The sequence below is a fragment of the Capricornis sumatraensis genome, chromosome 10 (assembly GCF_032405125.1).
Source record: "Capricornis sumatraensis isolate serow.1 chromosome 10, serow.2, whole genome shotgun sequence".
Lineage (NCBI taxonomy): Eukaryota > Metazoa > Chordata > Mammalia > Artiodactyla > Bovidae > Capricornis > Capricornis sumatraensis.
The window spans coordinates 17,203,089-17,230,494 of record NC_091078.1 but is presented as its reverse complement, the minus strand read 5'-3'; the positions used below and the strand labels follow the sequence as shown (position 1 = coordinate 17,230,494).

The following is a 27,406-nucleotide window of genomic DNA, read 5'->3' as shown; positions in this document are numbered from 1 at the left end:
ACACACACACACACACACACACACACACAGCACTCGCCATACACCAAAGGGCATCAGAGGCCCAAACCCAGGAAAGAAATTCTTTACCAAAGTGTTAGGAAATTTGCTTCAACAGGGAGAACTGGACAGAGTAGGAAAAAAACAAAACAAACCAGGGGGTATCTGCTCATCCACCCAAGCTCCCACCTGGTAAGGAGATTTGGGGAAGCACTGAGACAGGGCCTCAGATTCTGGCTACCCCAGACCCGTCCCCTCTGATTTTTCACAGCCCTACACACCCCAGAGCTTGAGAGGCCCTTCACTATAGCAGCCCTAGGATCCCTCAGAGGGGAGGAGGAAAAACCCAGGAGCTGAGAGGACTGGGGCTAGAAATGGCCCAGGGATGCCTATCTTGGAGGAGGGACAGGGAAATGTCATGGTCTCTGAGGGCAGAAGGCAGCAGCTGTCCCCTCCGTCACAGGATCTCAGGGACAATGCCTTTTGTCGGTCTGGATGGGAGGGGAGCATTTATTAAGGGGTCGGGGAGGAGGTGGCACACACACTGGCAAGACCCAGGCTCTTTATCTGCTGCCTGATCTTCAGGCTCCTGGAGTGGGGACCCCAGCCAGGGAGATGGGGAAGGTGTGCACCCCCCTACCCCGACAGGAACAGGGGGAGTTCAGCTGCACAACCACCACCCACTGCCTCCACAGAGCAGCAGAGACCAGGCCCCCACCCGAGAGCTGCAGGAAAGGACCCGAGCTGTTCTGACATTCAGGGTGACCCTGCCTCTACTCCTAAGAGTTCTACCCGGATCTGCAAAAGCAGCTCCCGCTGGCCCCTCCCCACCCTCACGTGGCCCCCCTCACAATCCCAGCAGCCTGGTGAGTCCTTCTCCTCCCCGACCTCTCAGCATCTGCCCCCGGCTGCTTCTCAGCCACCACTGCTCGCCCTGGCCTGGGTTAGGAGGAGAGTCCAGCAGAGGGAAAGGGCTCCCTAAGGTGGGTGCCCGACTCACCTCATCTGAGTCTGAGGAGGGGGAATGTCAGAGCCAAACTGGCCAGCAGACAGCTCCCTGGCCTCCCTCCCCTCTGGGACCCATCCCACCAGGCCAGGGCCTAACTCCAGAAGGGACGGGGGAAGGGCATGGGCAGGAGGCGGAGGCCGGTTGAGGCAAGAACAGAAAGCCAGGTCCAGGAACCCAGGGTGACAGGGCGGCTTGGCTGGGGCTGGGGGGCTGGCAAGGGGGCACAGAATCCATTCTGAAGCAATTTTCACTTTGCAGGGTGTGCATATGTGCGAATGTGCGTATTTCGAAAGTAACAAATGGAAGAACACAACTACAAGAGGCCTTCAGGGCCTTTGGGTGACCCTCTGCCACTAGCAGTGTGGACGAAGGACACATTTGTCAGTGCATGCCACACACACACACACACACACACACACACACACACACACACAGATACTCTTGCATACCCAGTCACACATCCTGGCTGTGCATCCACACACGTGCCGTGCGCACTCACACGTCTGGTCCTCCCCATTGGAGCCAGGGTCCTTTAGGCTGTATTTTCTGGATCCATTTGTAATCTGCCTGCTTCTGTCCAGGTCTCTGCTGCCGTGTCTCCCCGGCCGTCAGCACCCTGGCCTGCCCCGGCTCCCCGTGGGCCATCTACCAGATGTAGCCTCCATCGTCCGCCTCGCCCGCCTCGCCCTCCTCCTCCTCTGTCTCCTCGCCTGCTTCCTCCGTCTCCTTCTCCTCCTCGTCCTCCCAGCCGACACCACTCCCGAAGTCCCCTGAGAAGCCCACGATGTCGTCTGTGAGGGGAACCAGCCAAGGGGCAGGTTAGGACCCTGCCGGCAGGGAAGCCCAGCCCAGCAAGCGGGGGCCCCCGGCTGCCGACCCCCGGCTTACCGCAGTCAGGGCTCCCGTGTGTGCGGGTGCCAGTCAGCTCCAGGCCCAGCTGGTCCACGCACCAGCAGTCTCCGCTGCTCTGGTCACACTGCATCTTCCGGTAGTAACCATCCTCGTCACAGCTCGGGATGAAGATCCCTGCGTGGGGCAGGCCCCGCAGGGTCAGAGCAGGGGCCTCCTTTGAGAGGTGGCCCCCGGAACCTCGGACTCACAGGCACGTGGGCCCCACCAGGGTCCAGCCAGACCAGCTACCAACCACTTAACAAGCTCAGACATCCAGGGCTGGACGCCAGCGTTTCTTCCAGTTCAACTGACCAGAAACAAATAAACAGAAAACCTCCCTTTCTAAGCCACCTGCTCTGCCCCTGCTATGGGTCCCATCTGCCTCCATGGCCCCCCAGTCCTATAGGATGACCAATCTGACCTCATTGTGCCGGACGCCCTGGGTCCTGGGCTGCACCTAGGCCAGCTAATGCCCAGCTTTTTCCTCCCAGCCCTTTGATTTTGACCTGCCCTTGGGGCCACCCACTTTCCTTCAGATTGCTCCTTAGTTCACTCAATGGACTGCTTAGATCCCCACTCCGGGGCCCCAGGGATAGACAGACTGCCCACTCTGTGGGGTGACATGCACACGTTCCAGGAGCACAGACCAGAGAGGACTGCTCCCAGGAGGCAGAGACTGGCTTCCTGATAGAAGTGGCGCTACACCCACCCCAAAGGCCACTGGGCTCCCAGTCAGTGCGGCTTTGTGGGAGGCTCTAGTGTGTGGTTCCATGCACGCTTATCACTGCTCAGTTAAAGGCCAAGCTGCACTCAGGAACTGGGAGGCCCCATGGGACCTGCCTCGTGGACATCTGTCCGCTCACCCACCACGCTCAGCCAAGAGCATAAGCTTTCTGTCTCCCAAGAACGTTTCCCTGCCCTCGGCTTTGGTCCTGGCTGGCTCACTCTCATCCCCTCAGCTCTCCTCTTGGACACCAGCACCCCAGGGAGGCCTTTGCTGACCGCTGGCTGACTTCTGTCCACTGCGCTCTCCCTCAGCACCACACGCACAGGAGCCACAACTGGGCGCTCTTTCTGGTGTGTCAATTTGTGGGTTGTGTTTCCCCAAGTAGCCTGTGTGCTTTATGAATCCAGGGACCACGTCTATCTTGCCCATCAGTTCTGCTCTGCGAGGGTTTCCTGCTGTCTCTCCAGAGCTGGCACTTAAGTATTTGCTGAGAACATGAGCATCTGCTGTGGGGGCGGGCGGGGGGGGGAACGGGTCCTCCCTTGAGCTTTGCACACACCCTGCAGTCCATGGGGTTGCAAATAGTTGGACATGACCGAGCAACTGAACTGAACTGACTGACTGAACTGAATTGAAAGGAGGGTTCAAGGAACTTTCCTTATTTCTACCTACAGCCCCAGCAGGAATGGGCACAAAATTAGTGCTTAAAACACACTGAGGGGCTGGTTGGGAGATCTTGCCTCACCACGAGGATAAACAGGAGAGGAATTTCCCTCTCCTGTCTTCCTAAGCCAGGGCCTCTTCTGAACTCAGCCTCTTCCATGACACCCACAGGCTAGAGCCTCTGGGCCTCAGAGGTACCCTGGGGCACCTGCCTCCTCACCTGGCTTCTTCTTGGCAGCCTCCTGGATCTGGATGCGCTCCAGCTCTGCCAGGCAGGGAGGCTCTGTAGGGAGAGAAGCAGCCTCTGATGGGGGCCATCCCGTGGTGCTGACAGGACTCACTGAGCCCCCCTACCCAAGGCTTAGAAACCAGGCAGGGGGCTCTGCAAGATTAAAATACCCGGGCTCTGACACACTGCCCATTGCGGGATGCACTGATCCCTCTAAGGTCCCCTGAAACGACAGAGGGGCTCTGCCAGGTGAGAACACCCAGGTTCCAGTTGAGAGAGGCTATTCCAAGGCTGTGGGATGGGTTGAGGCTCCCCAGGGCCCCCTGAGGGTACTGGGGACTCATGGGATAAGAAAACAGGATTTAGAAGAGGAGGTGGGGTGAATGCACAGACTCCCCAGGGTGAGAGGCCTCCAGGGCAACGTAAGGCTAGAGGGAACATTCAATGGAGGCCTGAAAATAACTGGCAGCCAAATCTAACTTGTCTGTGACCTTGAGAAGTCCCCTAGCTCTTCCCAGCATGAGGACTGACTGGCCGTAAAATGAGATCAGCTCCCAGCTAGATGGCTGCTGTACAGGACAGAAAGCATTAGCTCCAAAGGCCTGGGAAGTAAGAAGTGCTGCTGCAGCCATGAGGAGAGAGTGGAAGGCTGGACAGTTAGGGGCAGTGAGACTGATCAGATGAGACACTGGCAGGGGGGTCTGCAATTTACACGATGCTCTGCACCCAGATTTTTCTCACGTCATCTTCACAACAGCCTCTGAGGTGTTGTCATCTCCCCATTCAGTCGCCCCGGGTCCCAAACCAGCTAACGGTGGAGCGCTAGCGGAAGCCCCAGCCTCAGGCCACAGATGCTGTAACACGCCCACCACAGGACCACAGAGGGGGCCAGGCCAAACACCAGAGGCAGAGCAGGGGCTGCCCCTCCTCCGGCTGGTCAGCGGACCCCTTGGAACCTCAATTTCCCCATCGAAGATGGTTACCCCTTGACCTCAGTGGTTCAGGATATAAAAAGCTGGCAAATGACACCACATCTCTAAGGCTCATGATCACATGCACACCCATATTTGGGGCGTATACTGTGAGATGGGTTCAAAAGTGGAATCACTGAGAAGCCAACGAAGCTTCAGCTTCAGGACCCCTTCGCCTCTTTCAAGCCCTCTGAGGGGCCCTAGAAATTTTACATTTGTAATTTTTAATACTCTTCCTCAAAGAAGGCCTCTGAAAGTGAATAAGCTTCAGGACCCATAAGATCCACTCAGGGCCTGCTGAGGAAGGGGGTCCGTGTGCTGGTTCCCCTAGGCTCCAAGAGATGAGCTGCTAAAGAATGCAGGAAGCTGGGGAGCTGGCAAGGTTCTGGGTGGTGGGAGGTGGCCAAGAGGTAGCCACCCTGACTCCCAGAGAGAGCCTGGAGTGAGGGGCAGAGCCTGCATGGCCGGCAGGGGGCCTGGGGAAGGGGCCCCACTCACTCTCCCTCCAGAAGCAGAAGCACCACTCAGCGGTGGAAACCCGGCCGTCCTTGTAGGTGTCGCAGGAGTTGAAGAAGGGGCGGATGCAGACTTCGTACTTGTCCAGGTTGATGGCAGCCAGCTCTGTCTGGTCCAGGAAGAGGTCGGCACTGGTGTCCAGCTTGGAGAACATCCAGCCGATGGAGTCCTTGCAGCTGGCCCCGAGGCTCTTGTCCAGCCCTGAGGAGAAAGCCACAGTTCAGACCTGCTTGAGGTAAGTCACTCCATCCATCTGTCTGTCCCTCCCTCCAACTCTCTGTCAGCCCCTCTCTGTTCAGGGTCAGGACAGCTCAGAATCAATCCGACCACAGGGGTGAGAAAATCAAGAACGGCTGAAGGCCCACCCCTCAGCCTCTTTACAGGACCACCCAAACCAGTCAAAATCCTGTTTAGAAAGTCCTTCAGGGAAAGTAATTCCTTACCTTCCCTTGGCTGCTCATTTCAGGGTTTAGTTTCTTTCCACCCATTTTAAGGAGTTCTTCCTGTTAGCTAACTCAAACCCCTCCAGTCCAGTCGAAGCCTACCTCCCCTTGTTCTGAAGTTTAGGCTCTTTGAGGCGCTCAGTGTCTGGCAGGAGGGGGAAAAATGTGGGTGCTCCCCAGTGGAGCCAAGTGGCCCCAGTGCACAGTCATCTCCCCATCTTCCCACCCTCCTCCCCGGCACAGCAAGCAGCTCCCATACCGCTGGCCGGGCTGGCTCCGCTGCTGGCTGAGCCGTTCTGCTTGGAGTTCTCATGAAGGAGCTGGAACCAGTCCCGCAGCCGATCCCCCAAGTCGGCCAGGTCCTGACCGGTGCACGTCTCTGCAGTTGGCAGAACAGGGAGAAAGGAGTAGAGGGTGAAGGTGGGGTGAAGCAGCAAGCATGGTCTCGGCTGGGGGTGGTGCCCTACAGGCCTGGAGGCTGGGCAGTGGTTAGGAGCGCCAGGGGAAGGGGAGCTAGAAACCAGAGGCTCTCTCTCCTCCTCTACCATCTTCCCCTCCCTCTCACTTCCTAGGACCAAAAGCACACAGTGCAGGCTCCCTGTGATGAGGCCAAGCCCTCCTGCTCCATGCAAAGCAGACCCTCCAGCTCCACAGGCCTCCTCCTCCAGGTCCCTCAGGCCTGTTCCTGGTTTTGGTCACGTCTCCCTTCCCGTTACAAACTTCCCTTGCCCTTTCAGAGCTCTGAAAGAGGACCCCAGGAGCCCTGGCAGTGAGCCGCCCCCCACCCCAAACCTGCCGTGGCCCAGCACTCGTCACCTGGTTTGCTGTCGGAGGTAGAGGTGGCGGCCTGCTCTGTGGGGCAGGGGCAGGGGCCCTCGCATCTCACTGTCAGCTGCTTGCTGCTCAGGCACGCCTGCTGCTCCAGCTTACACTGCAGGACAAGAAAGTCGGCTGGGTGACGGGGGCACTGCTGGGGGCACCCTCCAGCCTACCATGGCAGCCACATTTGCCTTCCCCCTTGGAGGTGGGAGGGACAGACCCGCAAATAGCGCGGAAAGGTCCCCCACTCCCTCTGCAGGCCACGGTGCACACTGGTCAGAGGAAGCAGGCCCAGGAAAGCGGGAAATGAAATGCTCCCGGGATCCCCACTCTGCACCAGCCTGCCCTCTCTGCACATTTGTCCTTCCCAGGGTACCTGCCAGCCCTCACTCTCATGCACCCACCCCTCCTTGCCCTCTTGGCCTCTCCTCCCCCTCCCCACAGTCCCTTGGCTCCTGGGTAACCAGCTATGGGCCCCTCCCTCACGGCCTTCCCACAGTCACTTCCATGGGCTCTCTTGATAACAAACAACTACTACCTACTGAACATCTGCTAATTCCCTGGCCTTTAGAGCTTCTGAGAGGTTCATCTATTCCTTGCTTTTAAAGCATTTTTCTCTGGTCGTGTCTGGTTTCTCCCCATGGGATGACCGCTCACGAAACTCAGGTCCTCATAGCATCTTATAACATGATCTCACCTGGTCCCCCTCAGCTCCATGAGGGAGGAATTGTGTTTCTTGTGCTCAGCAGAGAACACGGATGCTCAGAGAGGCCCAGTGACTCAGCTAAGGCCCAGGGGTGAGCTGAAATCCAGACCTTCTAATGACCTCCACCTCCGCCCTGGGCAGGGCAGGGACCCTCACACCACAGCCTCCTGCCCACACCTCACTTTGCCCTCAGGTGGTGTGACTTGGTGCTCTCCTCCCCACCCCCACTGGCTCTGCCTGCCTCCTCTGTAACCCTCTGCCTCCTCCAGGCAGCTTCTGCCCTCTAGCCTATTCTCTCTCTTCTTCCTCTTCTCCCTGGTGACCTCATCCCCTCCCCAACTTCAATCATCACCCACAGCAGATGACTCTTCAATGTGCTTTACACCCTAGATGGGCTCCTAAGCCTAGAACCCAACTCCAGCTAACAGTCCATGCCCTCCAAACACCAAACAAGTCCTCACTGCTAGCAGAAGCATTCACCGTTAGCACCTGCATTTCTATGGTACTTAAAAGTTTATGCTTTCACAAACATTGTCTCATTTAACCCTTACAAAAATCCTACAGAGTTGGTCTTCATTCCCCCGACCACCATTCCCTCCCACACTGTCACCTCATGAAGGATTACTTCCTCTTGTCCCAGAATGCCTGGTGCTTGCTGGTGAACCATCCTGTCCATATGGATACCCAACCATGGAAAGATGTCAACCCCCAACACCTGGATGACAGAACACCTTTCTTCCATGTTTTCATGAAGCCCTTCCCTCACCTGCTCTGACGTGTAGTTACCGGCCTCCTCCAGGCCCCACCCCTCACCTGCACCTGCCCAAGGTCAGGCGCAGGATCTGTCTCAGGCTCTTGGGCTTGGTGCCTGCACTGTGGCTGGCCACACTGATGTGCTGACAAGTGCATCATTACTGGGAGCCACGCAGAAGGCCTGGCTGAGTTGTTCTCTCCACTCCCTGTGGCCCCAAGTGCACCCTACCTCCACCCCACCTGGGACCATGGCTCCTCACCACTGAGCTGTAAGTGTGGCCATCAGAGCCGCAGACAGAGGCAAGGTGGGCCATGTGACAGGGCTTACAAATGCTGTCTTTGTTTCCATGGAGTTTCACAGCAGGCTGCTTGATCCTACAGGAGGAGTGGGATAGGAGGGTACAGGAATGGAAGCAAAAGTGAGAGACAGACGGGAAGGGAGAGTTCAGGAGACTGGTTCCAACAAGAAGCTGCTCTTGGTGACCTACAGCATTTGGAGCTGCCTCCCTGCCGCCGCCCACCCTCCCATCACCCCCAGTCAGACCCTCTCGCTCACAGAAGTAGAACCAATCAGGCAGGGTATAGACACTCCCCGCTTCCCCTTTCCAGCAGGGCCCTCAGGTTCAGCTCCAGGTTCAACTGTAAGATGTAAATGGGAGTTGTTCTCGTATAAGGGGTCAGGCCAAGTCAGAGGTTGCAAACTGATGGCCTGAGGGCCACTTGTGGTCTGTAGACCCAAACTTTATTGCACCCCCCAGGATTTTTGCTTTCAACTGGGTTATTTACCAACATTTGCAAAATGGAAAAGTTCACAAAAAAATCCTGGATTTCTGGCCTAGGTAAAATGGAAGATATGGGAGTCCTGGTCCCTCATTTCCATAAGGCCTGGGCCTACCAGATTGGTTCGTCACCAATGTAAGCTCTCTCTTCACGCATTTACATTACCTGCCAGGCCCCTAAAGGCATCTAAGATTGCAATCCCAAGTCCCTGGTCTCTGATTATATGATTAAGGAGAGAGAGGAGGAAGATGAGACCTTCTCCAGGGGTCTTAGAGTCAGGTAGGGTCTTGTCCTTGGACTGGAGCTAAAGCCTCAAATGCTCCTCACTCCTTCCTTCCTCTGTGAGGTCCACTTGACTAGGGCCAACAGCCAAGTGAGTGAGCTTGGAAGTGGATCCTCAAGCCTGAGTCCAGCGTTCAGATGAGGGAGCCTCAGCACACATCTTGACTGGAACCTCCTGACAGTCCCTGAGCCAGAACGACCCAGTAAAACCACGTCTCGCTCCTGACCCTCAGAAAATGTGTGATAACGCACATTTGTCCCTTCAAGCCACTAAGCTTTGGGGTAGTTTGATCTGCAGCAAAAGATAATTGTTACCTAGGAGAGAATCAGTTCAGCCCTTGCTCTTTACGCAAACCCCCTCCAGCCCTTCCACCTCCCCAGGGCCCTCACCTATGCTCCAGCTTCTTGCGGCTGATGCACATGGCCCGCTGATAGCCCTGGGCGATGCACACTTTATGACGGCTGCACTTCACCTTCTGGCAGGGGTCCTTGGTGGTATCCAGGGCTGCAGGGGACATAGAGTTAGGACACAGGTCATTTGGGATTCAGTGTCAGAGAGCCCAGGAACCCACAGCCCCACTTCTGAGCTGGGAAGCCCCCCTCGCTAGCAGCCCTTGATAACCACTTGGAAGTCTCATCTCGATCTGGGCCTGGCTCCCCAAGGAGCCTCCAAGGCCACAGTCAGGACTTGCCCTCTGGTCACAAGTCCTCATGGGTATCAGTCACCTTCCCCTGCAAGGGGCATGTTACCTTCATCTCCTTGCTGATTGTCCTCCCAGCTCTTGATGTAGTCATCCTAGGGAAGGACAGAGTGGGTGAGGGGGAAGGAAAGGGCTATATGATTTACAACCTAGAGCCAAAGTTCAACTCCAGGGCCAACAGAGCAAGGGCCCGGGCCACTGCTTCCCTATGCCAACTGCCACTGTTCTGGTGGCTTCCCAGGTGACCCTGTCTACCCAGGCCCTGCCAGCTGCCTGCCCCAGACCTTTAGCCCCAAACCCATGTCCAGAATCCCTTCTGGCCTTATCCATAAGTTCCTTATTTCTGACCCCCCATCCCACACTGAATGCTGCAGGGAAGGAGAAATTGGGGTGAGGGTGCAAGGGAGAAGAGTGGGGTATAGAGCTACAGATCCATATGCAAGGGGGCCCCAGGCAGAACTCACCTCCACCTCCTAGGGATCGGGCAGCAGCAGCAGGCCACAGGAAACGGAGCAGGAGGAGAGAAGGAGGGATGGTGATTTTAGTGTGCAGCCTATCCTCAGACCACCAGGTCTCAGGGCTCCCCAGGCCTTCATCATGTGACTGTGGGTGTGGGCAACGATCTTTGACTGCTAAGGCCCTCTGATCTCTATGACCTCCAATTGGAGGATGGTATTCCTATGTCTTTACAATAGAGAGCTTAAGGCCTGGGCACGCTCTGGGCTGGCCTTAGGAACAGTAGAGGTGAGGCTCGGGGCTTTGAGAACGAGGTCCCATCCTTCCACTCCAGACCCTGAAGATGGTCCCAAAGGCCCAGCCCTGGTCCCACCACCAGGACGGATGTCTGAGGGGCCTGTACAGTCTGGGAAGGGATTCTCATGCCTCTGCCCTGGCTGTTTGAGAAATGCCTTCTCTCCTTCTGCCAGTGTCCTTTCCTGGGCAGTTGCCTCAACTGACACCTGCTCACCAAGCAAGTGAGGCAGGACAGGCCTCTCCTCTGGGCTACCTGGGGACTGTTTTTCAGTCAACATCTAACTTTCCTGCAGAACTCAAACGGTGCACTGAAAGAAAGGGGGGTCATGGCCCCTCCTGATGGCTTTCTCAGTTCCACCATCCAGCTGCAAATCCTGACTCAGAGGCCCTGAAAAGCCCCTCTGAGGTCATCTGTCCCAGCCCCCGCTGTGTGCAGGAGAAGCCAGGAAGCCCAGAGACAAGAGAGGACATGATCCAGCTCCCACCATCTCAAAGCCCAGGTCTCCCGGTGCCCAGCACAGAACTCTCTGCTGGATACAACACACCATTAGGGACCCAAGGCAACAGTGTGTGCGGGGTGTTCATAGGTAAAAAGGATGCTTCAATAAAGTTCACCCAATGCTAGATGATCTTTTCTCTGAAAATGAAGTAATAACCCACATATGTGTCCAAGCAGCCAAGTGTCCCCAGCCCTTGGATCCAGGAGCAGCAGGAGGAAGGCCACAGGAGGGGCCCCCTGGGCACTGGACAGGCCAGCCCAGGCTCCTGGCTCAGACAGCCAACTGATTCCACAGGGCGGCTGGTGTCCTCTTGTGCCCCACCTCTGGGCAAGCTTCTACGGAGACTGCAGGGCAGCCCTTAGGGAACTATAGCATAATTCCCTGTTTGCCAGAACCAAAAGAAGCCAGCCCAGACCCAGCCCTTCTTCTCCAGGAACTCATCAGGGTGAGGGGACCCTCCCCCGGTGTCTACTCCACCGTGGATGGGAAATGAGGCTGAGCGTAGCCAAGTGGTCGAGGCTAGAGTCACAAGTTGGGGCAAAGATAGAGGCTGGCCTCCACTGAACTGGGCTCTTCTCACCGACCCGGCATTCTTTGGGAGGGGAGTGGGCATGAGGTTATGAAGAAGACAGGGGAAGTAGCTGGTGTGAGTCACCTGCTCTCAACCAACAAGGTCTGTGTGCCACAGAACCCACCCACACCTGAACTGGACCAGGGAGGGGTGTCAGCTGAGGGCCTCAATGCCTGCTCACTCCCCCATCACTCTGGCCCTACCCTGCTGCTTTAACCTCTAACCAGGCTGTGAGCAGAAGCCTTTGGGACTCAGAACCAAGTAGGTTCTCAAAGGTCAATACCAAGAATTTCTGATTAGAAATCCAGGGGGAAGTGGGCTGGTGGAAGACAGAGTTCTAAGAAAGGGACTTTCCCTGTCCAGCTGCTGTGTGAGAGCCCTGGTAGGGAGCCATCCGCACCCACCCCAACCTGAGCAAAGACAGGACTCCTTCCTCTCATTCAGGATACAAGGTTTGAGCCCCTTTCGTATACAAGTGTTGTCCTGGGTTCTAGCTGAGCTCTTTGTCTCCACTGATGTGGATGAGGTAGGGGGAGGCCTAAGTGGTTCTAGATTCCAGGGCCCTTACTCCCAGGAAAATGGGAGCAGCTAGCCAGAAAGAGTGATGAGGAGAGGGCCCTGGAGTCACACAGAAGCCCACGTTTCCCCACCAGCACACCCTGGGCAAGTACCTTGGCCTGTTGGAGCTTAGCATCTATCTCCCGGGACCACTCAGAGATGAAAGGAGATAGGGTTTGAAAAGTGCCTGGTGTTCACAGAATACTCAACAAATAAAAGCTGTTATAGCAGAAGAGACCAGAGAATTCAGATGGAAAAATAGTGGAGGGGCAGGAAATGAGCAGGGAGAGGCTCCACGAGGGGCCCCTGCAAGTGGAGAAGACAGTGGCCACCACTGGGAAAGCAGAGACCACAGGGGGGTGAGCAGGGTCACCCCCAAGGGGCCTCAGTGAGAGGGGCGATGAGGAAGTCCAGTGGGCGGCATGAGAATGGCTGCTCTGGAGGCAGAGACCAGACCAGGGGCACACCTAGGAGCTCCTAAGGTCAGGTGTGGGCTGGTCCATCTATAAGGTACAAAGGGGGCATCTGTTGGCAAGTGTGAATAATGCCTTTCAAAGCAGGGGTATCTATTTATGGCACCCAAGTGGGCTCACTAGCAATTATGAGAAATGGTCTGATAAGGGCACCAGAGACTTCTCAGGAAACAGGCCTCTTTCCATCCTGGCTCTGCTGCCAATCAACCCTGTCCTCTCCTGAGAAATGGGGATTTGGAAGCGCCCACCTCCAGTCCTCTGGGGCCAGGGCCAGGCTGGAGGGCAGATAGGTCATAGGCTGAGACCCAAAGCTCTAGGCAAAGGGAAAGCCCACCTATTTCATCTGGTAGTAGGACCAGCCATGACCACCCCCGCATCCAGTGGTGCTCAGCACAGGGCAGGCACATGGGGAAAGGCTGGGATATATAAGCAGCTTATATGTCATGGTGTTTTTAAATTAAGTCCTCTGCATGTATTTTTATGTCTGCCTTCCTTTTATTCTCAGATTCCTGTGAATAGGGCAGAATGGATAGGATCAGCTCCACAAAAAAATGAGAAAAGGAGGCTCAACGAGGCAGGGCAATAGGTCAAGGGTCCCAAGGCAGATGAAGAGCTGGGCCAGGACTTCCCATCTGGGCCCTGACCCTATGACCCTAACCCTATACAGGAAAGTTTTGCTCTTAGGGGGACAAGGGGAATGGGTAGCAAGGACTTTGGACCCTGGCTTTGCTCTAAACTTGGTTCGCTGTGCATCCTCAGCAAGTCACTGCCCTCTTGGGGTTTCTCTCAGCTACAGCTGAACGTTGGAACAACCTGAGGAACTTTTTCAGCCCTCCATCGCTGGCGCCACCCAAGCCCACAGGGCAGGCAGCCCTGGGCTCCCCTGGCGCTCAGCAGGCGGCTGAGGGAGCCCATGGCAACAGCCCTCAGGTGTTAGGTCCTTCCAGCTCTGCCTCTTGTGTCTAATGTTCTCATTTGCTCTCACAGGGGGCCTCAGGGAGGAAAAAGAGCAGTCATTCACTTCCTTCTGAGGACACTTCACACAAAGCAGATATTCAGGCCAAGTCACTAACCCCGGATCTCCTGACCTCCAGCTTGAAGCCTTTTCCTTTGGAAAGTGAAGAAAGTGTTAGTTGCTCAGTCCTGTCTGACTCTTTGCAACCCCATGGACTGTAGCCTGTCAGGCTCTTCTGTCCATCGGATTCTCCAGGCAAGAATACTGGAGTGGGTTGCCATTTCCTTCTCCAGGGGACCTTCCTGACCCAGGGATTGAACCCGGGTCTCCCGCATTGCAGGCAGACTCTTTACTGTCTGAGCAACCAGGGAAGTCCAAAGGGGATGCTGTGGCTGAAGTGCACGTTAATTTATTCTCTCAAATCTCATGACACGAAGCCCACCCCACAACTGCTCTCTCTCCAGCCTGCCCTCCCCTCCCCACACCCACCAGGTCCCACCCTAGCAGCCCTGGCCTCAATTACTTCAGGGTCTCCTCTGGGCTCTCCTTGGCCCCACCCAACTCCCATACCGCTTCAGGCACAGGGATCTTTCCAGAACATAATTCTGATCATACTTCTCCTATCTTAAAACCCTTCACTGAATATGCAACTTTCTCTCATTTTGAAAAAAACTGTTTAAAGGTGATTAGGTTAAGAAGGATTAAAATCAAAATATTAACAGTGACTTCCTCTGGGGAGAGGAATAGAGAATTGGGGCATCTTTCTGCCTTTTCATAAGTTTCCAAAGTTTCTACAATGAACATGTATTAGTTTTGTAATGAAGGTGAAAAAAAAAAAACACAATAAATATCATATTTAAAGACCCTCACAGGTTCCCGGTCACCGACAGAAGAAAGTCCACCCTCTCAGTCTCTTCCTGTCCCCATGTCCTTCCAACAGATGTTTCAGTCTGGCCAGTCCTCGGCAGAGCCTTCTTCCTGCTCTGGAACGTGTTTGCATCCAGCCCCCGGAACTTCAATTCGTATTTCAAAACTCAGCTTTCAAGCTTTATCCTCCCTAACCTTGCCCCATATCTAGTTTTCCTTCAGGCCGACTGTACCTAGTAGAAGTTTATTATTACTCTGGCTACGTGAAGCAGTGCCATAGCTTCTGACCTCTTTAGATGGCCAGTTTCTTGAGGACAGAGACCATATGAAGTTCACCTTTCTATGCCCAGCACCTAACAAATAATAAAAATACCCTAAGAATAGCTAATCGTTTCTCACAAATGACCATGTGGGAGGCATTGTGCTAAACATTTTACACTCATTGGCTCATTTTACTCCTCATCAAAATTTAAGAGAAAATTACTACTATTATCCTATTTCTCAGGTGGTAAAATTGAGGCTTTGGAGAGGTTAAGTGACTTATGCAGGATCACCCATCAAATAGCACAGCAGAAAAGTATTGGAACTCCAAGAATTGGGATTCCAGACTCTGTGCCCCTAATCAGGACTCTCACTGTTCCTTAAATGTTAGAAAAAAAAAGTCTCAGAACCGAACCCAGGAGCTTAACCCCAGTGACTTCTCCCTCCACACCAGTTCTGTTCCAACCCCATGTTTGGAGTCTCGTAGCAGAATGGAGGGATTGAGAGTGGTGGAGGAAGACACCTGGGGGCCCCCCTTCTTCAGGCATTTTCCAGAACCCCTTCACACACCCCTGGTTGGGCTGGTTTGGAGCTAACCCGTCTCCTGCTTTGATCTCGGCAGCTCAGCCCGGTTGCCATGGAGACGGGGCCCACTGTGCCAAGCTGGGGGAGAAACAGTGGTGAGTGCGCAGGCCTAGCTGGGCTTAGGGGGGCACATGCTGGGTGTTTCCAAGCGCTGTTTACTTCCTGTCATTTTAATTAGCACCCGAATCACCCGCTCACTTCACAGCTTGAATTAACCCAATCTCTCCCAACCTCTCCATCTGGTGGGGAGGATGAGACGCGGCAGTGAATCAAGCAGAAGAGCAGCGCCCCAGGGCTGAAAACCACCAGGGTGAATCTCCACCTACCTCTTTGCAGCACAGCATGATGGGGAGACCGACACCACCTACCCCCGCCCTGGCATGGAATCTGGGTATCCACTTGGCCTGGCCCCTGACTGCCAACAAGATGTGGGCAGGACAGCCTTGCTGGAGAGCCTTCGGTCTACAAAGTGAGGATGACTCTCTTGCCTTCCTCCCTGAGGTGTGGAGGGATCCAGTGTGGCTGTGAGCACACTTTGCAAACGGTAAAGCCTACATTTTCAAAACCCACACAATAGGAGCACTTCAGCTGGGTTCTTGGGCACATACGGGGAGTCTGGGGGACAAGGTGAGGATGAGAGGTACTTCCCAGTGTCATAGTCACAAGGAGCCTCAAGTGCAGACTTCTGACGTTGTCTCCAGCTGAGGCTCTAAGATGCGCTGACAGGACGGAAAGAGGTGCATCATGAGACTTTAAAGAAACCACAACTTCTGTAACCCTATGATGGCATTTCTTCATTTTTTAATAGATCAAGAACCTCTAAAAATGGAAGTGGGCTAGGCCTCTCTCAACCTCTGAAAAGCCTTGTAGCTGGCATTATTTCTGCCTCATTCCTCAGGTGAGGGAACCTCTGCCGGAACCCAGTCCCCTGAGAAGGCCCAGGAGTGGGGAAGTTGTGGCTGGGGGCTCCTGCTGTGCCTCCCTGCAAACCAGCAGGGAGCACAGAGGGAGGGGCCCAGAAAGGGACGAGCAGGGGCAACGTGGGGGCCACCTGGCTCCCCCTCAGCTGAGGCTGACACCCCCATCGCGTGCCCAGGCAGAAGGCATCTTGAGGCAGCGCCGTCCGCACGGAGGAGACTGGGAAGGGGGGGCAGTCATTAAATATTTGCCCCTCTCTCAGAGGGAGCGGTGGAGGCTGTGTGAGGCCTGGACAAACAGACGGAGACAGGCATCTGGCAGACTCCCTGCCTCCCACCTCTCCCCTCGGAGGAATTTCCTTGGAGGACAAAAGTGTGCTTATTGCTCCCTGCATGCCAGGATCTCTACCTGGCCTCAGGTATGCCTGCACCAGCCCCCACCCCACCCCCAGACTCCATGGGGCCTGAGCTCTCCACTGCTCCAGGGGCATCTTAGACTCCAGTCCTTGGGTTTCCGGTCCCAGGGGTCCACAGAAGACCAAGAACAGCAGAGAGAGACAGGGCAGAGCAGGCCTGGAGTTCTGTTCTGAGCTGCCTCAGGGCCTTTGTTTCCTTTCTAGTACATGAGTCGGGGGCAGGATTGCAATCCAAGATTCTCTGAGGAGGCCCAGACCCTGGAGCTGAGGAGGCACAGGCATGGGGTCATGAAAGAGCACGTGGCATTGTGTCTGGTCCTTTTCTTTACCTGCAAGTGCCCAGTGCTTAATGCTGCCAAGGCTCCATGGTTCTGCTTCCCCTCTCTCCTAAACTGAGAACTTTGAGAAGAGCGGAAAAGGAGCCTGATCAAGTTTAGACTCTTCCATGTCCTCTAACCTGTGCAAAGGAGCCAAGGATCAGGGAAGGAGCCAGCAGCTTGCATCCAAGTAGGGGTAAGACACCGGCTGGGCCTGGCTTGTCCTTCCTGCTGTGTGCAGCTTTGACCTGTTCTCAGATGTCGGGGAAGAGACTTGGAGGGGCAGGATGCCCTGTCTTGGGGAACCTGGTCTCCACCTGAGGTAGCCCTGTGCTCACCCACACACAGGTCTGATGGTGGGTGACCTGCTCTCTGGGCCCACTGAGGTGGGGGGACATTCTGAGTCCCCTATGCATCCCCTCACAGAGGAGAAAGGAGGCTGGCTGCACCCAGGTCCAGGCTGATAAACATGGGGAAAACAGGGAGGCCTGGGGGCAATCTTCCTTCCTGGCATCTTTCATTTCCTTATCATACAAATGAATCACTGGAGTCAGTGCTGGGATTCTAGCTTTGACTATCCCAACCATTCAGGGCCCAGAAAGGGGAAGAGAGCACCCCAAACAGTCAGCATGGCTCAGCCCAAAGCCCCACCTGAACCCATGGTGCTGCTACCTGGAGGGAAGAGGGAGGGGCTCAGAGGACAGATTAGTTGAGATCCTTCCTGGCTCTCACATTCCACGGTGCATACATTTATACTGAGCACCTACTATGTGCACAGCCACTCCATGCAATGCTCTGAGGATGGGGTGTAAGGTCACAAAGCAGTCTATCTCTAAACCCTGCCCTCAGGGACTTGCCTTGGGAGGAACGTGATACATACCAGCAGGAGGACTCTTAAGTTACAAGCCCACAGTGTAAAGAGTGCAGGGAGGCAGTACCAACATATGCCAAGTGAGTCTATGGCCAATAAATGTGGCAGGAACCCCAAGGAAGGGGCTATATCGACAACTGAACACTGGCTGAGCCCTCAGGGGATCAGAGGCTGGGACATTTCAAGAATCACATCACCCTAGCTTGAGGCTGGACCTGGGTCTGCCTACCAAGCACAGATACATTCTCCCTGTCTACAGCCCTAAAAAGACTCACGTGATACCTGCAAGGGAACCTTATACAGTAGCGACATGGCCATCCCCAGACTGGTGTTTGCCCTGGGATGCCATTAGGCTTCATTTCTCAGGTTCCTTTGTCTCTGGTTAGTACACACTCAATGCTGATTTGGTCATGTGAAAGTGAAGTCGCTCAGTCGTGTCCGACTCCTTGTGACCCGTGGACTGTAGCCCACCAAGCTCCTCCGTCCATGGGATTCTCCAGGCAAGAATACTGGAGTGGGTTGCCATTAAGAGCAAAAAAGAAAATCCTTTCCCTAAACTCCAAGTCTTGCTGCTCAGCTTGTGGCAAGGGTGGGGGTGGAGGGTGAGAGGTGCATGCAGGTGGGCTCTAGTGCCATCTTCCGGCGTCACAGGATGACAAGGGCTGCCCATTAAACCCAGAGGAAAAGCAAGGGCTGGCAAAGGGAAGTGGCTCCGCCAGGGAGGAACACAAGCTGAGAGCCCTTCCGGGGCCCCTGGGGCTCAGGCAGGCTAGAGTTCTCCCACTCCTCCAGAGAGCCCGCTGACCTTCTGGAGAATGGAAGGGTGGTGCGGGCGGCCATCCTCTTCAGACTGCCTGGAAGTCAAGAGGAGACTAAGACGGCCTCTCCAGGCAGAGTGCTCTTCTCGCCCTCTCTTGTCCCTCTCTGCTCAGGGCCTGGAGCCCTGCTGGGTGTTCAAGAGTCCCTCACCGTGCTACACTGCTCTGCGTGATGCCAGCCCCTCCAGGGTGGGAGACGATTTGGAACTAGGGTGGAGGAGGTGGAGGCCAGAGCGGGGCCCAGACTCTTATTCTGAAACTCCAATGATGGAATCCATTCTGACCCAGTTTGGGGTTCTTCTCACACACCCACACTTATCCACAAACACCTGTGCAGCTCAATCTCACACTTGCCCTGGTTTGGCTGTATGGGGTGGAGAGAGGGGAGCCTCTTTGCGGCTGAAACTTACTACTGGCCTACTTGGTGTTCATACACACATATGAGAATATATGAGAATTCTCATATATGAGAATCACTAAGTAGCTAGCAGGTGGTATTTCTTGGACCAGACCCTAGGTTCATGGTGAAGTCCTGGGCTCCAGGGAGGTGCTAAGATCTGCAGTGAATGAGTGAATTAGTGCACATACACCAGTGTTGTTCTCATGGAGATGGAGGTTGGTGTGAACTAGCCCCAGAAGCACTGATCCATCTGGTAGTTTTCCTATGGGGTTGAAGTTTCTTTCTCTATTGCCTGAAATGGATGCCCTCCAGCCCTCAGACAAGATGTTTTCATGCTCACAGTCTCCCAGACTGAAACTGAAGTTCAGAGAGGTTATGTGACGTACCTGGCATCGTGTGGCCAGGCAGTGGAAGAGTCAGAACCTGACCCCAGGCTTCACGCCTCTCCTGGGTGGAGAGCTGCCTCTGGAGGGTCGCTAGGCCAGGCGGGTGGCAGGCTGCCGAAGACACTGAGCGCCCTAGCCCTCCTTCCGAGGAGGTGGTGCTCCTGGCCAGGCATCCTTGAGCCCATAGGACATGAGCCAGGGTAGGCTCTTCTCTTCCATCTCCACTAAGTGTTAGGCCAAGAGTTCTTGAAAAGCAAAGATGAGTTAGAGGACCTGGGTTCAAATCCCAGCTCGGCCGCTTGCTAGTGATTTGATAGTGGATACGCTACTCAGCTTCTCTGTGCCTCCTTTTCTTCAGCTGCAAAATGGGTGGACTACAAAGTAATGGTAACTGTCTCACAGGCTGCTGGCAGTGGCCACAAGAGAGAACAGGGATAAAGTGCTGACTGCAGGGACTGGCAGATGTAAACACCCCCTACAACCAGTGATGTGTGCCTCCCGGGTGCTCAACACTGTGCTGGACACTCATAAATATCATTAAAATGTAACTGAAGTAGAGTACAAAGCAGAGGAGCCAAGAAGATAAAGAGAAGTCAGCACTGTCCAGCCAGCTCCTGGAGTCTGCCTGGAAGAATGCTGCGTAATGGCCTGTCTCCTCTCAAGTGTCCATCTCTATCTATGAGGCCCTGGATGCTTTGTTCCAAAGACTGCAGTAAAATCCACCCACTTCTGCAGGGAGTTAAATCGAGAGATGGGAGCACCGGGGAGCAGGGCTCCGAAAAGCCCAGGCCTGCACAGAGTGGGGTGCAGCCAGATCCTAGCTCCTCTGACTTGAAATTCCCTCCTCCCTGGAAGCAGGACACGAGGCATTAAAAGCGATCTATCCAGACACATGTGAGAGCCCCAAGCCCATTGGAGAGGAGGATTACTCTGTCGGTAAACCCTTCACAACACCCCCTACCCACCCCCTCAATAATCCTACTGCTCAGAGGAAGAATGCTAAGCTGAATTCCCGGCTGACCAGCTCAGACCAATTCCACACTGGAACCGTGGCCATGCTTTCCTTCTCGTCTTGGCTCTCCTGACTGCTTTGACGTGATTCCCTCAATCTCCCTGCCCTCAATTCGGTCCAACCATTTAATGAGACACTGCTCCCACCCACACTTGACTCCTTGATCCTCTTCCCCAAGAATATTCCACTCCCCCTGCTTGCGTGCCTCCCTTGCACCAAGGCAGAGTGGGGGCCCTGCACCGCTTTGTGACTGATAATCAACAAGACTCTGGCTCAACCTGGCAATGCCTTAGAGGTTCAACTCCTACCTCTCTTTTGAGGAGCCAAGGAGCATAGTTTCAAGAGAACTTCCTGAGGAAAGGTACATAAAGCCCAATGCTACTGTGCCCAACTAGAAGGCCTTCAGTCCTTAGGGTGGGAAGTGGGGCCTCTACTAACAGAGGAGGGATGACAATGGTCTGCAGTCCTGGCATGGCCCCTGTGTATGGTCTGTGCACTGCACAACTCCAGGGGCATCATTCACATGACGGCACCCCTAGAGTTATGCAGTGCAGTGGCTCTGAGCTAGCAGCCTCCCGCATTTCTGCAGAGGCTGCCAGAGAATCCCTTCAGCCAGGCCCTCCTGCCAAGCCTTCCTTGTCCTCCTTCTCTCCCTGACCCTGTTCTCTTATAGCCAGGGCTACCTTAAATGGGGTTTTAGAGGAAATCTACCCTATAAAGTGCCTGAGACCACCCAAACCATTACATGCCTCGTAGAAGCTTTCCATGAATCCTATGGAGGCAGATCCTGCAGAATTTCACGCTGGCGCCTTTCTTCTGATGAGCATGGGAGGAAGGGGGAAGTGACTGGCACCAGTACAGGAAGACAGGTGGGCAGCCCTGTGCCAGGGGTTCATGGAGTCAGTCATTTATCCTCACCCACAGAGTTGGCTATTGGAAGTCAGTGGAAGAAGGAAGGTGGGGAGGAATCTTTTGTTTTTAAACTTGTACTGCTCTGATTAAGCATTTCTTTTCTCTCTGACCTTCACCAGTTCCATTTTGGAAAAGCAAACTGCCAGAGAGTCAGAGGGAGGCCTGGACCAGTGACACATGGATTCAGGATGGGCCAGCCTGCTGCTACCGTCTCACTGCTGTGGCCGGGCTGCTTCCCAGGCAGCGGCAGGAGACTGCAGCTAATCTGAGCTGGGCCTGCAGGGGACTCGGAAGAGGCCTTGCTGGAGTGCCAGGCTCCTGTCGCTGGACCAGCCATGGGTGGGGCAAACTGCAGGCTGGGGCCCAGGTCACTCAGCCCTGAGGACCAGGCAGCCGGCGAGTCCTTCTGATGAATTACAAGCCACCAGTTTGACTTTTGAGATAAACAGTCGTTTGTTTCAGGGTAACAAAAAGATGCGTATCTGCCTGTTTCCATCATTCTGCTGGTTATCACATGAAGCATGTGTGTTCTAAATGCATTGCTAAGGAACTTTTGGATGCATACAATATAAGATGAGAAAGGTCACAGTGTTATACTAGGTGGGTCTGATATGGGAATCTGGGGAACTGAACTGGAGAAGCAAGAACTGGGGCCGTAGAAGAGGCTTCCTGGGGTTAGGGCGCTGGAGAGCACCGGGTGACGGACACCAGCGTTCCTCTTCTCTGGAGCATCCGGGCCCATCCTCCACCTCACACCCCGCCCCCACCCTGCTCTGGGTCCCAGCCACGCCCTCTGCTCGCCCCTCCTCACTCCTACTTCCCCTTCTGGGAACAAGGCAGCCTTCAGTTTCCCCTCTGATCTACAGGTGCCTGTAAACAAAGTGCTGCAGCGTTGCCTGCTCCTCCGCAGCCATCTCCACACCCCCTACACGGCAAAGTTCCGCACAAGGTTAAGCTGGGTTCCAGCGGGCGTATGCAAAGTGTCCCCCGACCCAGCTACTGGGCTCTCTACCCTTTTCAAGTCTACTGGGCTAGGGAGTCTTCCTTCCAGGTTGGAGGTTCAACTTCTGGGTCGTTCTACCCTATGAAAGATTGGTCCTGGAAAATTATCCTCCATTAGTGCTCGCGTCCCTCAGTGGGAACCCCAGACCTGGCTCTGGCGGCCACCCAGAGGTGGCCTATGGTATTTTCACTGCCGTCACCCGCCCCCCATTACGGACAGACGGACACGCCTTTCACCATCTCGCCTTTAGGAGGATTGCTCAGAGCGCCCCCCTGACCCCAACTCAAAGCGCCAACCGCGGGCTGGTCCTTCCTGTCGCCCCCACCCCAAAGCCCAAGATGGAAATAGAGGGCAAGCACAGGAAGATGCTGCCTACCCCGCCGGCCCCACCCAGACCTGCCCCTTCCGCAGTGGCCCGTATGTTGAACCTGCAGCATCCACCCACCTTGGGGTGGCTCACCAAAAAAAAGAATAGGTCAGGGACCCAGCCAAAGCCGGGGCCCCGTCCCTCCCTCCCTGCCTTCTCCCCCTATCCTCCGCATCGCATCTCGCACCCCTCTCCGCATCCAGCCTGCAGAGGAGAGCTTATCGCTAATGCACGCCCCCCAGAGCAACTCCTCGCTCGGGGCATATATGTGTGGGATCGGGGGTCACAAGCCCGCCAGCTCTGGGGCTGAGAGGAATATGAGGAAGGGGTTCAGGAGCCCGGTGGGTGTGCGCTGTTTACTCTCAGGGCAATTATCCGGTTGGGCTGCGGGAGCCCGTGGCTGCCATGGGCAGCCGCCACTCCTGGCCCCAGGGTCTCTGCTCCGAAGCTCCCTCCCTAAACCCCCGCGCGGACCCTCGGCCCTCTCAGCCCTGCAGACTCACATCTCGGAAGCGGTTCCAGTGCTTGATCTTGCCGCTGTACTGCGAGATGGATGACAGCCATTGCTCGTCCTCCATGAAATTGCCGGGGGTCTCACCCTCCTTGAGCCCTTTGGCTTCGCCTTCAGCCAGGGCAGCTGCCGAGAGCAGCAGCAGCGGCAGCGCCAGCCGCCCGCAGCCCCGAGCGCGCATCGTGGTCTGAATTCGACCTGGAGGGTGGGGGAGTCTTGACTTCTGCAGTATTTTAATGTCCTTCTTCCCACCCCGCAGCTGGCGAGGCAAACGTCCTCGTCTTCTTCAGCCTTCCTCCTGCGGTCTGTCTCCGATGACAGACGGATAGTGTGGGTCGCTGCTGAAATGTGACCTGGTTAGGAGATGCACTTGTCTGAAAAAAAAAAAAAGAAAAAAACCAGCGCTGGACGTGGAGAGGAAGAGAGAATCAGAGAGGCTGCGCCAGTAGGGGCCGTGTCTGTAACTGTAGCATCAGCATCACGTTTGACATCATCATACCTGGTTTAAAAAAAAAAAAAAAAAGGAGGGGGTAGATTTCAAAGGGAAGCGCTTAATCGGAGCGCCAAATGCCAGTCAGCCGCCGCAGAGCCCAGCCCAGCCTAGCCCAGCCCAGCCCAGCACTTAGGGAGTTGCAAACGAAGGAATCCAAATCCCAAGATGTCCCTGCTGTCTCTCCAAGGGTAGAGATCAAAATCGGTGCCGGGCCTCCTCAGGGAAGATGGGAGTGAGGAAGACAAAACTCTCCGGTTACAAAGCCAACCAGGCTCAGGTGTCTAAAAGGGAATTTGGCCAGAGACACTCTTTTCTCTCCCCTTGCCTCCCACCCAGAGGGGCCTGCGCCATAGCCCGACAGCTGGCTTCCTGCAAGTTATGGCTCTACAATAATGCGTGGCTTCGTTAAGACAAAAGCCATATAACAACTGGCTGCCTCAGAACTATTGCTGCCAAGCCCCACATGCTCTTTTCAAGGCAAGGCCTGAGCACTGAATAGCTGGTAAAACAGAGGCAGATGTCCTCCTCCCCAGGCAGCTGTTTAAAGGCTGTCACCCTTTTTGTTAGCTCTTCTGAGGGCAACCCTAAAAGGCAAATGTCTGGCCATTTCATCTGCCTTGAGGCTTCAAATCTGAAATAGGCACATTTGCTATGGTTTTGACTTCAAGTTGATTTTAGTAAGTCACTGGGGAAGAGGGTGTAGGGAGGCTGGTTTTTTGAGGTGTTTTTGTTAAAACTGTGATCTTTATCACTGCCTTTAGAAATGTGTTGACTTACACGTTTCTGGGCACAGTCCCAGGATCGGAGCAGAAATGGGGCGAGGTTTACATCACAAATAAATTGAAGAGGAAACAGATAATCTGACAGGACAAAACATATTAAACTTTTAGGACCCAAGCCCTGGATTGTTTTTATTGAAAAAACAAACTTAAAAAAAAAAAAGAAAGAAATCAAAGGCAATGAAAAACGTGATCTTAATCGATAGGAAGAAAAAACACAGGTTACAAGGTTCATAGTCACCCTGAGTCTGGCTTGCCTGGGAATTCTGAATGCATCAAGGGCTTGGGCTGGGGTCCCTTGGGAAAACAAAACAATAGCTCCCTTTCCGTGTTTTCTTTTTTCTTTGCAGCTGGACTTAGAGGTGCTGCTGCAGTGAGGCCCTGGCCATTGATGTTTTCATCTCACAGTAAATAAAGCAGGCTTGCCTTGCCCAGTTGTACTCAGCCCCAATGTATAATGGAAGAGCAATTTGTTGTCATATATACTGAGGGCAGACTCCCTCTTACTAGCTGGGTTCTTGGGCAAAATATCTATCTATAAATTAATGATGATGCCACTCACCTCAGAAGACTGCTATAGAACTCATGCAAAATTAAATACTAAGTGCCTGGGCATAGTGAACATTTCTAAAATGCTATTTCTTCTTCCCTCAGGTTGGAAACGGAGAAGGCAATGGCACCCCACTCCATTACTCTTGCCTGGAAAATCCCATGGACGGAGGAGCCTTATAGGCTGCAGTCCATGGGGTCACTGAGGGTCGGACATGACTGACTGACTTCACTTTCACTTTTCACTTTCATGCATTGGAGAAGGAAATGGCAACCCACTCCAGTGTTCTTGCCTGGAGAATCCCAGGGATGGGGGAGCCTGGTGGGCTGCCGTCTATGGGGTCGCACAGAGTTGGACATGACTGAAGTGACTTAGCAGCAGGTTGGGAAGAGGTAGCTATGATGTCCCATAGTTCTGAATACACACTAAAATTTGCCATCTTATTCCATTTCAATCCTAGTCTTTTAGCAAAGCTAGTTATGTGCCTTCCAGTCATTAAGGAGGCAGAACCTAGATACCATACACCTCCCATCTCAATACTATCTTATGAAGTCCCTGATCTTCTGGAATGACTGTGGTTGCCCAAAAAAGAGTTTGGAAAGGCTTTAACAAGATGCCCATCAATAAGACAATAGCTGTTTCCAGACCTTTGAAGGTCAAAATGTTTCCCATATTCCTGGGTAATGCCTCCAATGGGACTTGCCTTCTGATCCAGAACTGTTAATTCTACTGTAAAGCTACTTAGGGAAAATTCAAATTTCAAGATAAGAAAAAAGTTGTAGAAAATGGACAATAACTATAGTTTATAAAGAAGAAAAGTTTCTCCTAAATTTTGAGAGACTTACTGGCAGGTCAGCCTTTTCAAACCAAAGGGGTCTCAAAGTTGCTGGGTATAGTTGATAAATTGTACATGTATTTTTTTTAATATTTAGCAATACAAAATGGAAGAAGGGTCTTAGTTTCCAAATAAAAAATTTAAATTTAACCACATCTTTAAAACCATTTAACTTCATTTCTAGAGGACCTCACAGACATAAAAATACAAAGATGTTCAATCCAGAATTATTTAAAATAGCCAAACTTGGAAACCAAATCAATGTCCATTAGCTAGGGACCAACGAGTTAAATTATAATAACATACAAAAGGCTATTCTGCAGACACTAAAAATAATGTAACTCTGTATCTACTGACAACTAACGTGGTCCACTGCATATTACTGGGTAACGAAAGCTTACTATAGAAGACCATATATCACAGCTTGGGCTTCCCTGATGGCTCAGCACTAAGAATCTGCCTGCAGTGCAGGAGACTGAGGTTTGATCCCTGGGTTGGGACAATCACCTGAAGGGGGAAATGCAGTCCACTCCATTGTTCTTGTCTGAAAAATCCCATGGACAGAGGAGCCTGGTGGGCTACAGTCCAAAGGGTCAGAGTTGGATACCACTGAACGACTGAGCATGCACCACACATAGTATAGTGCAGCAGTTCTCAGATTTCTGGTCTCAGGAATCCTGCACAAGGAAAGATTATAGAGCAGTCCAAAGAACTTCTATTTTTGTTTATATGAGATATACAGTATAGACACTGATATACTGTACTTGAAAAAAAAAAACCCAGCCTCTCAATTTTTCTGTGAACCTAAAACTGCTCTAAAAGATATTTCAAGGAAAAATTAATATTCAATTCAGTTGCTCAGTCATATCCAACTCTTCGCGACCCCATGAACTGCAGCAGGCCAGGCCTCCCTGTCCATGACCAACTTCCGGGGTCTACCCAAACCTATGTCCATTGAGTCTGTGCTGCCATCCAACCATCTCATCCTCCATCGTCCCCTTCTTCTCCTGCCCTCAATCTTTCCCAGCATCCACGTCTTTTCAAATGAGTCAGCTCTTTGCATCAGGTGGCCAAAGTATTGGAGCTTCAGCTTCAGCATCAGTCCTTCCAGTGAACACCCAGGACTGATCTCCTTTAGGATGGACTGGCTGGATCTCCTTGCAGTCCAAGGGACTCTCAAGAGTCTTCTCCAAAACCACAGTTCAAAAGCATCAATTCTTCGGTGCTCAGCTTTATAGTCCAACTCTCACATCCAAAAAGTTCATTTAAAAATAACAACACTGACTCATTTTAACAAAATAATGTATTTTATGGGAAAAAAATTATATTCCTCACCATACTCCCCACAAAATGTAGTACTGTTTTACACTTTGGCATATCTCTTTAATGTCTGGCCCAAAGGAAGAAAGGTAGATTAGCTTCTGCATTATAGCAAGTGTTGTTAGTTAGGGCTGCCATAACAAAATACCACAGACTGGGTGGCTTAAACAGCATTTATTTTTTCAATAAATTCTGGAGGCTAGAAGTTCACAATTAAGGTGTTGGCAGACTTGGGAATTCCCTGGTACTTCAGTGATTAAGACTCTGCTTTCAGTGCTGGGCCCTGGTTCGATCCCTGGGCACAGCCAAAAAAAGAAAAAGGTGCTGGGAGACTTGGCTTCTCGTCTCCTCTTGGCTTGCAGTTGTCTGCCTTCTTACCGTCACTTACTGGTCTTTGCTCTGTACATGCACATAGCTGATGCTTCTTTCTTTTTTGGTTGTCAAACGATCCTTTATTTAAGTATTTTCCTTTGTTGTCCTTAACTAGCT

At 53.5% G+C, this 27,406-nt stretch overlaps 1 protein-coding gene across 1 annotated transcript; it reads right to left on the bottom strand.

Annotated features, from left to right (window-relative positions):
- Positions 1–1,651: 1,651 nt before the first annotated feature.
- SPOCK2 (SPARC (osteonectin), cwcv and kazal like domains proteoglycan 2) lies at positions 1,652–23,121 on the bottom strand. Its single transcript, XM_068982597.1, has 11 exons — positions 22,933–23,121; positions 9,952–9,960; positions 9,537–9,582; positions 9,177–9,291; positions 7,985–8,099; positions 6,263–6,377; positions 5,706–5,825; positions 4,986–5,204; positions 3,508–3,570; positions 1,895–2,032; positions 1,652–1,797 (listed from the first exon to the last, which is right to left on the bottom strand). The coding sequence occupies exons 1-11, from the start codon at positions 23,119–23,121 to the stop codon at positions 1,652–1,654; spliced, it is 1,275 nt and encodes a 424-aa protein (XP_068838698.1).
- Positions 23,122–27,406: the final 4,285 nt, after the last annotated feature.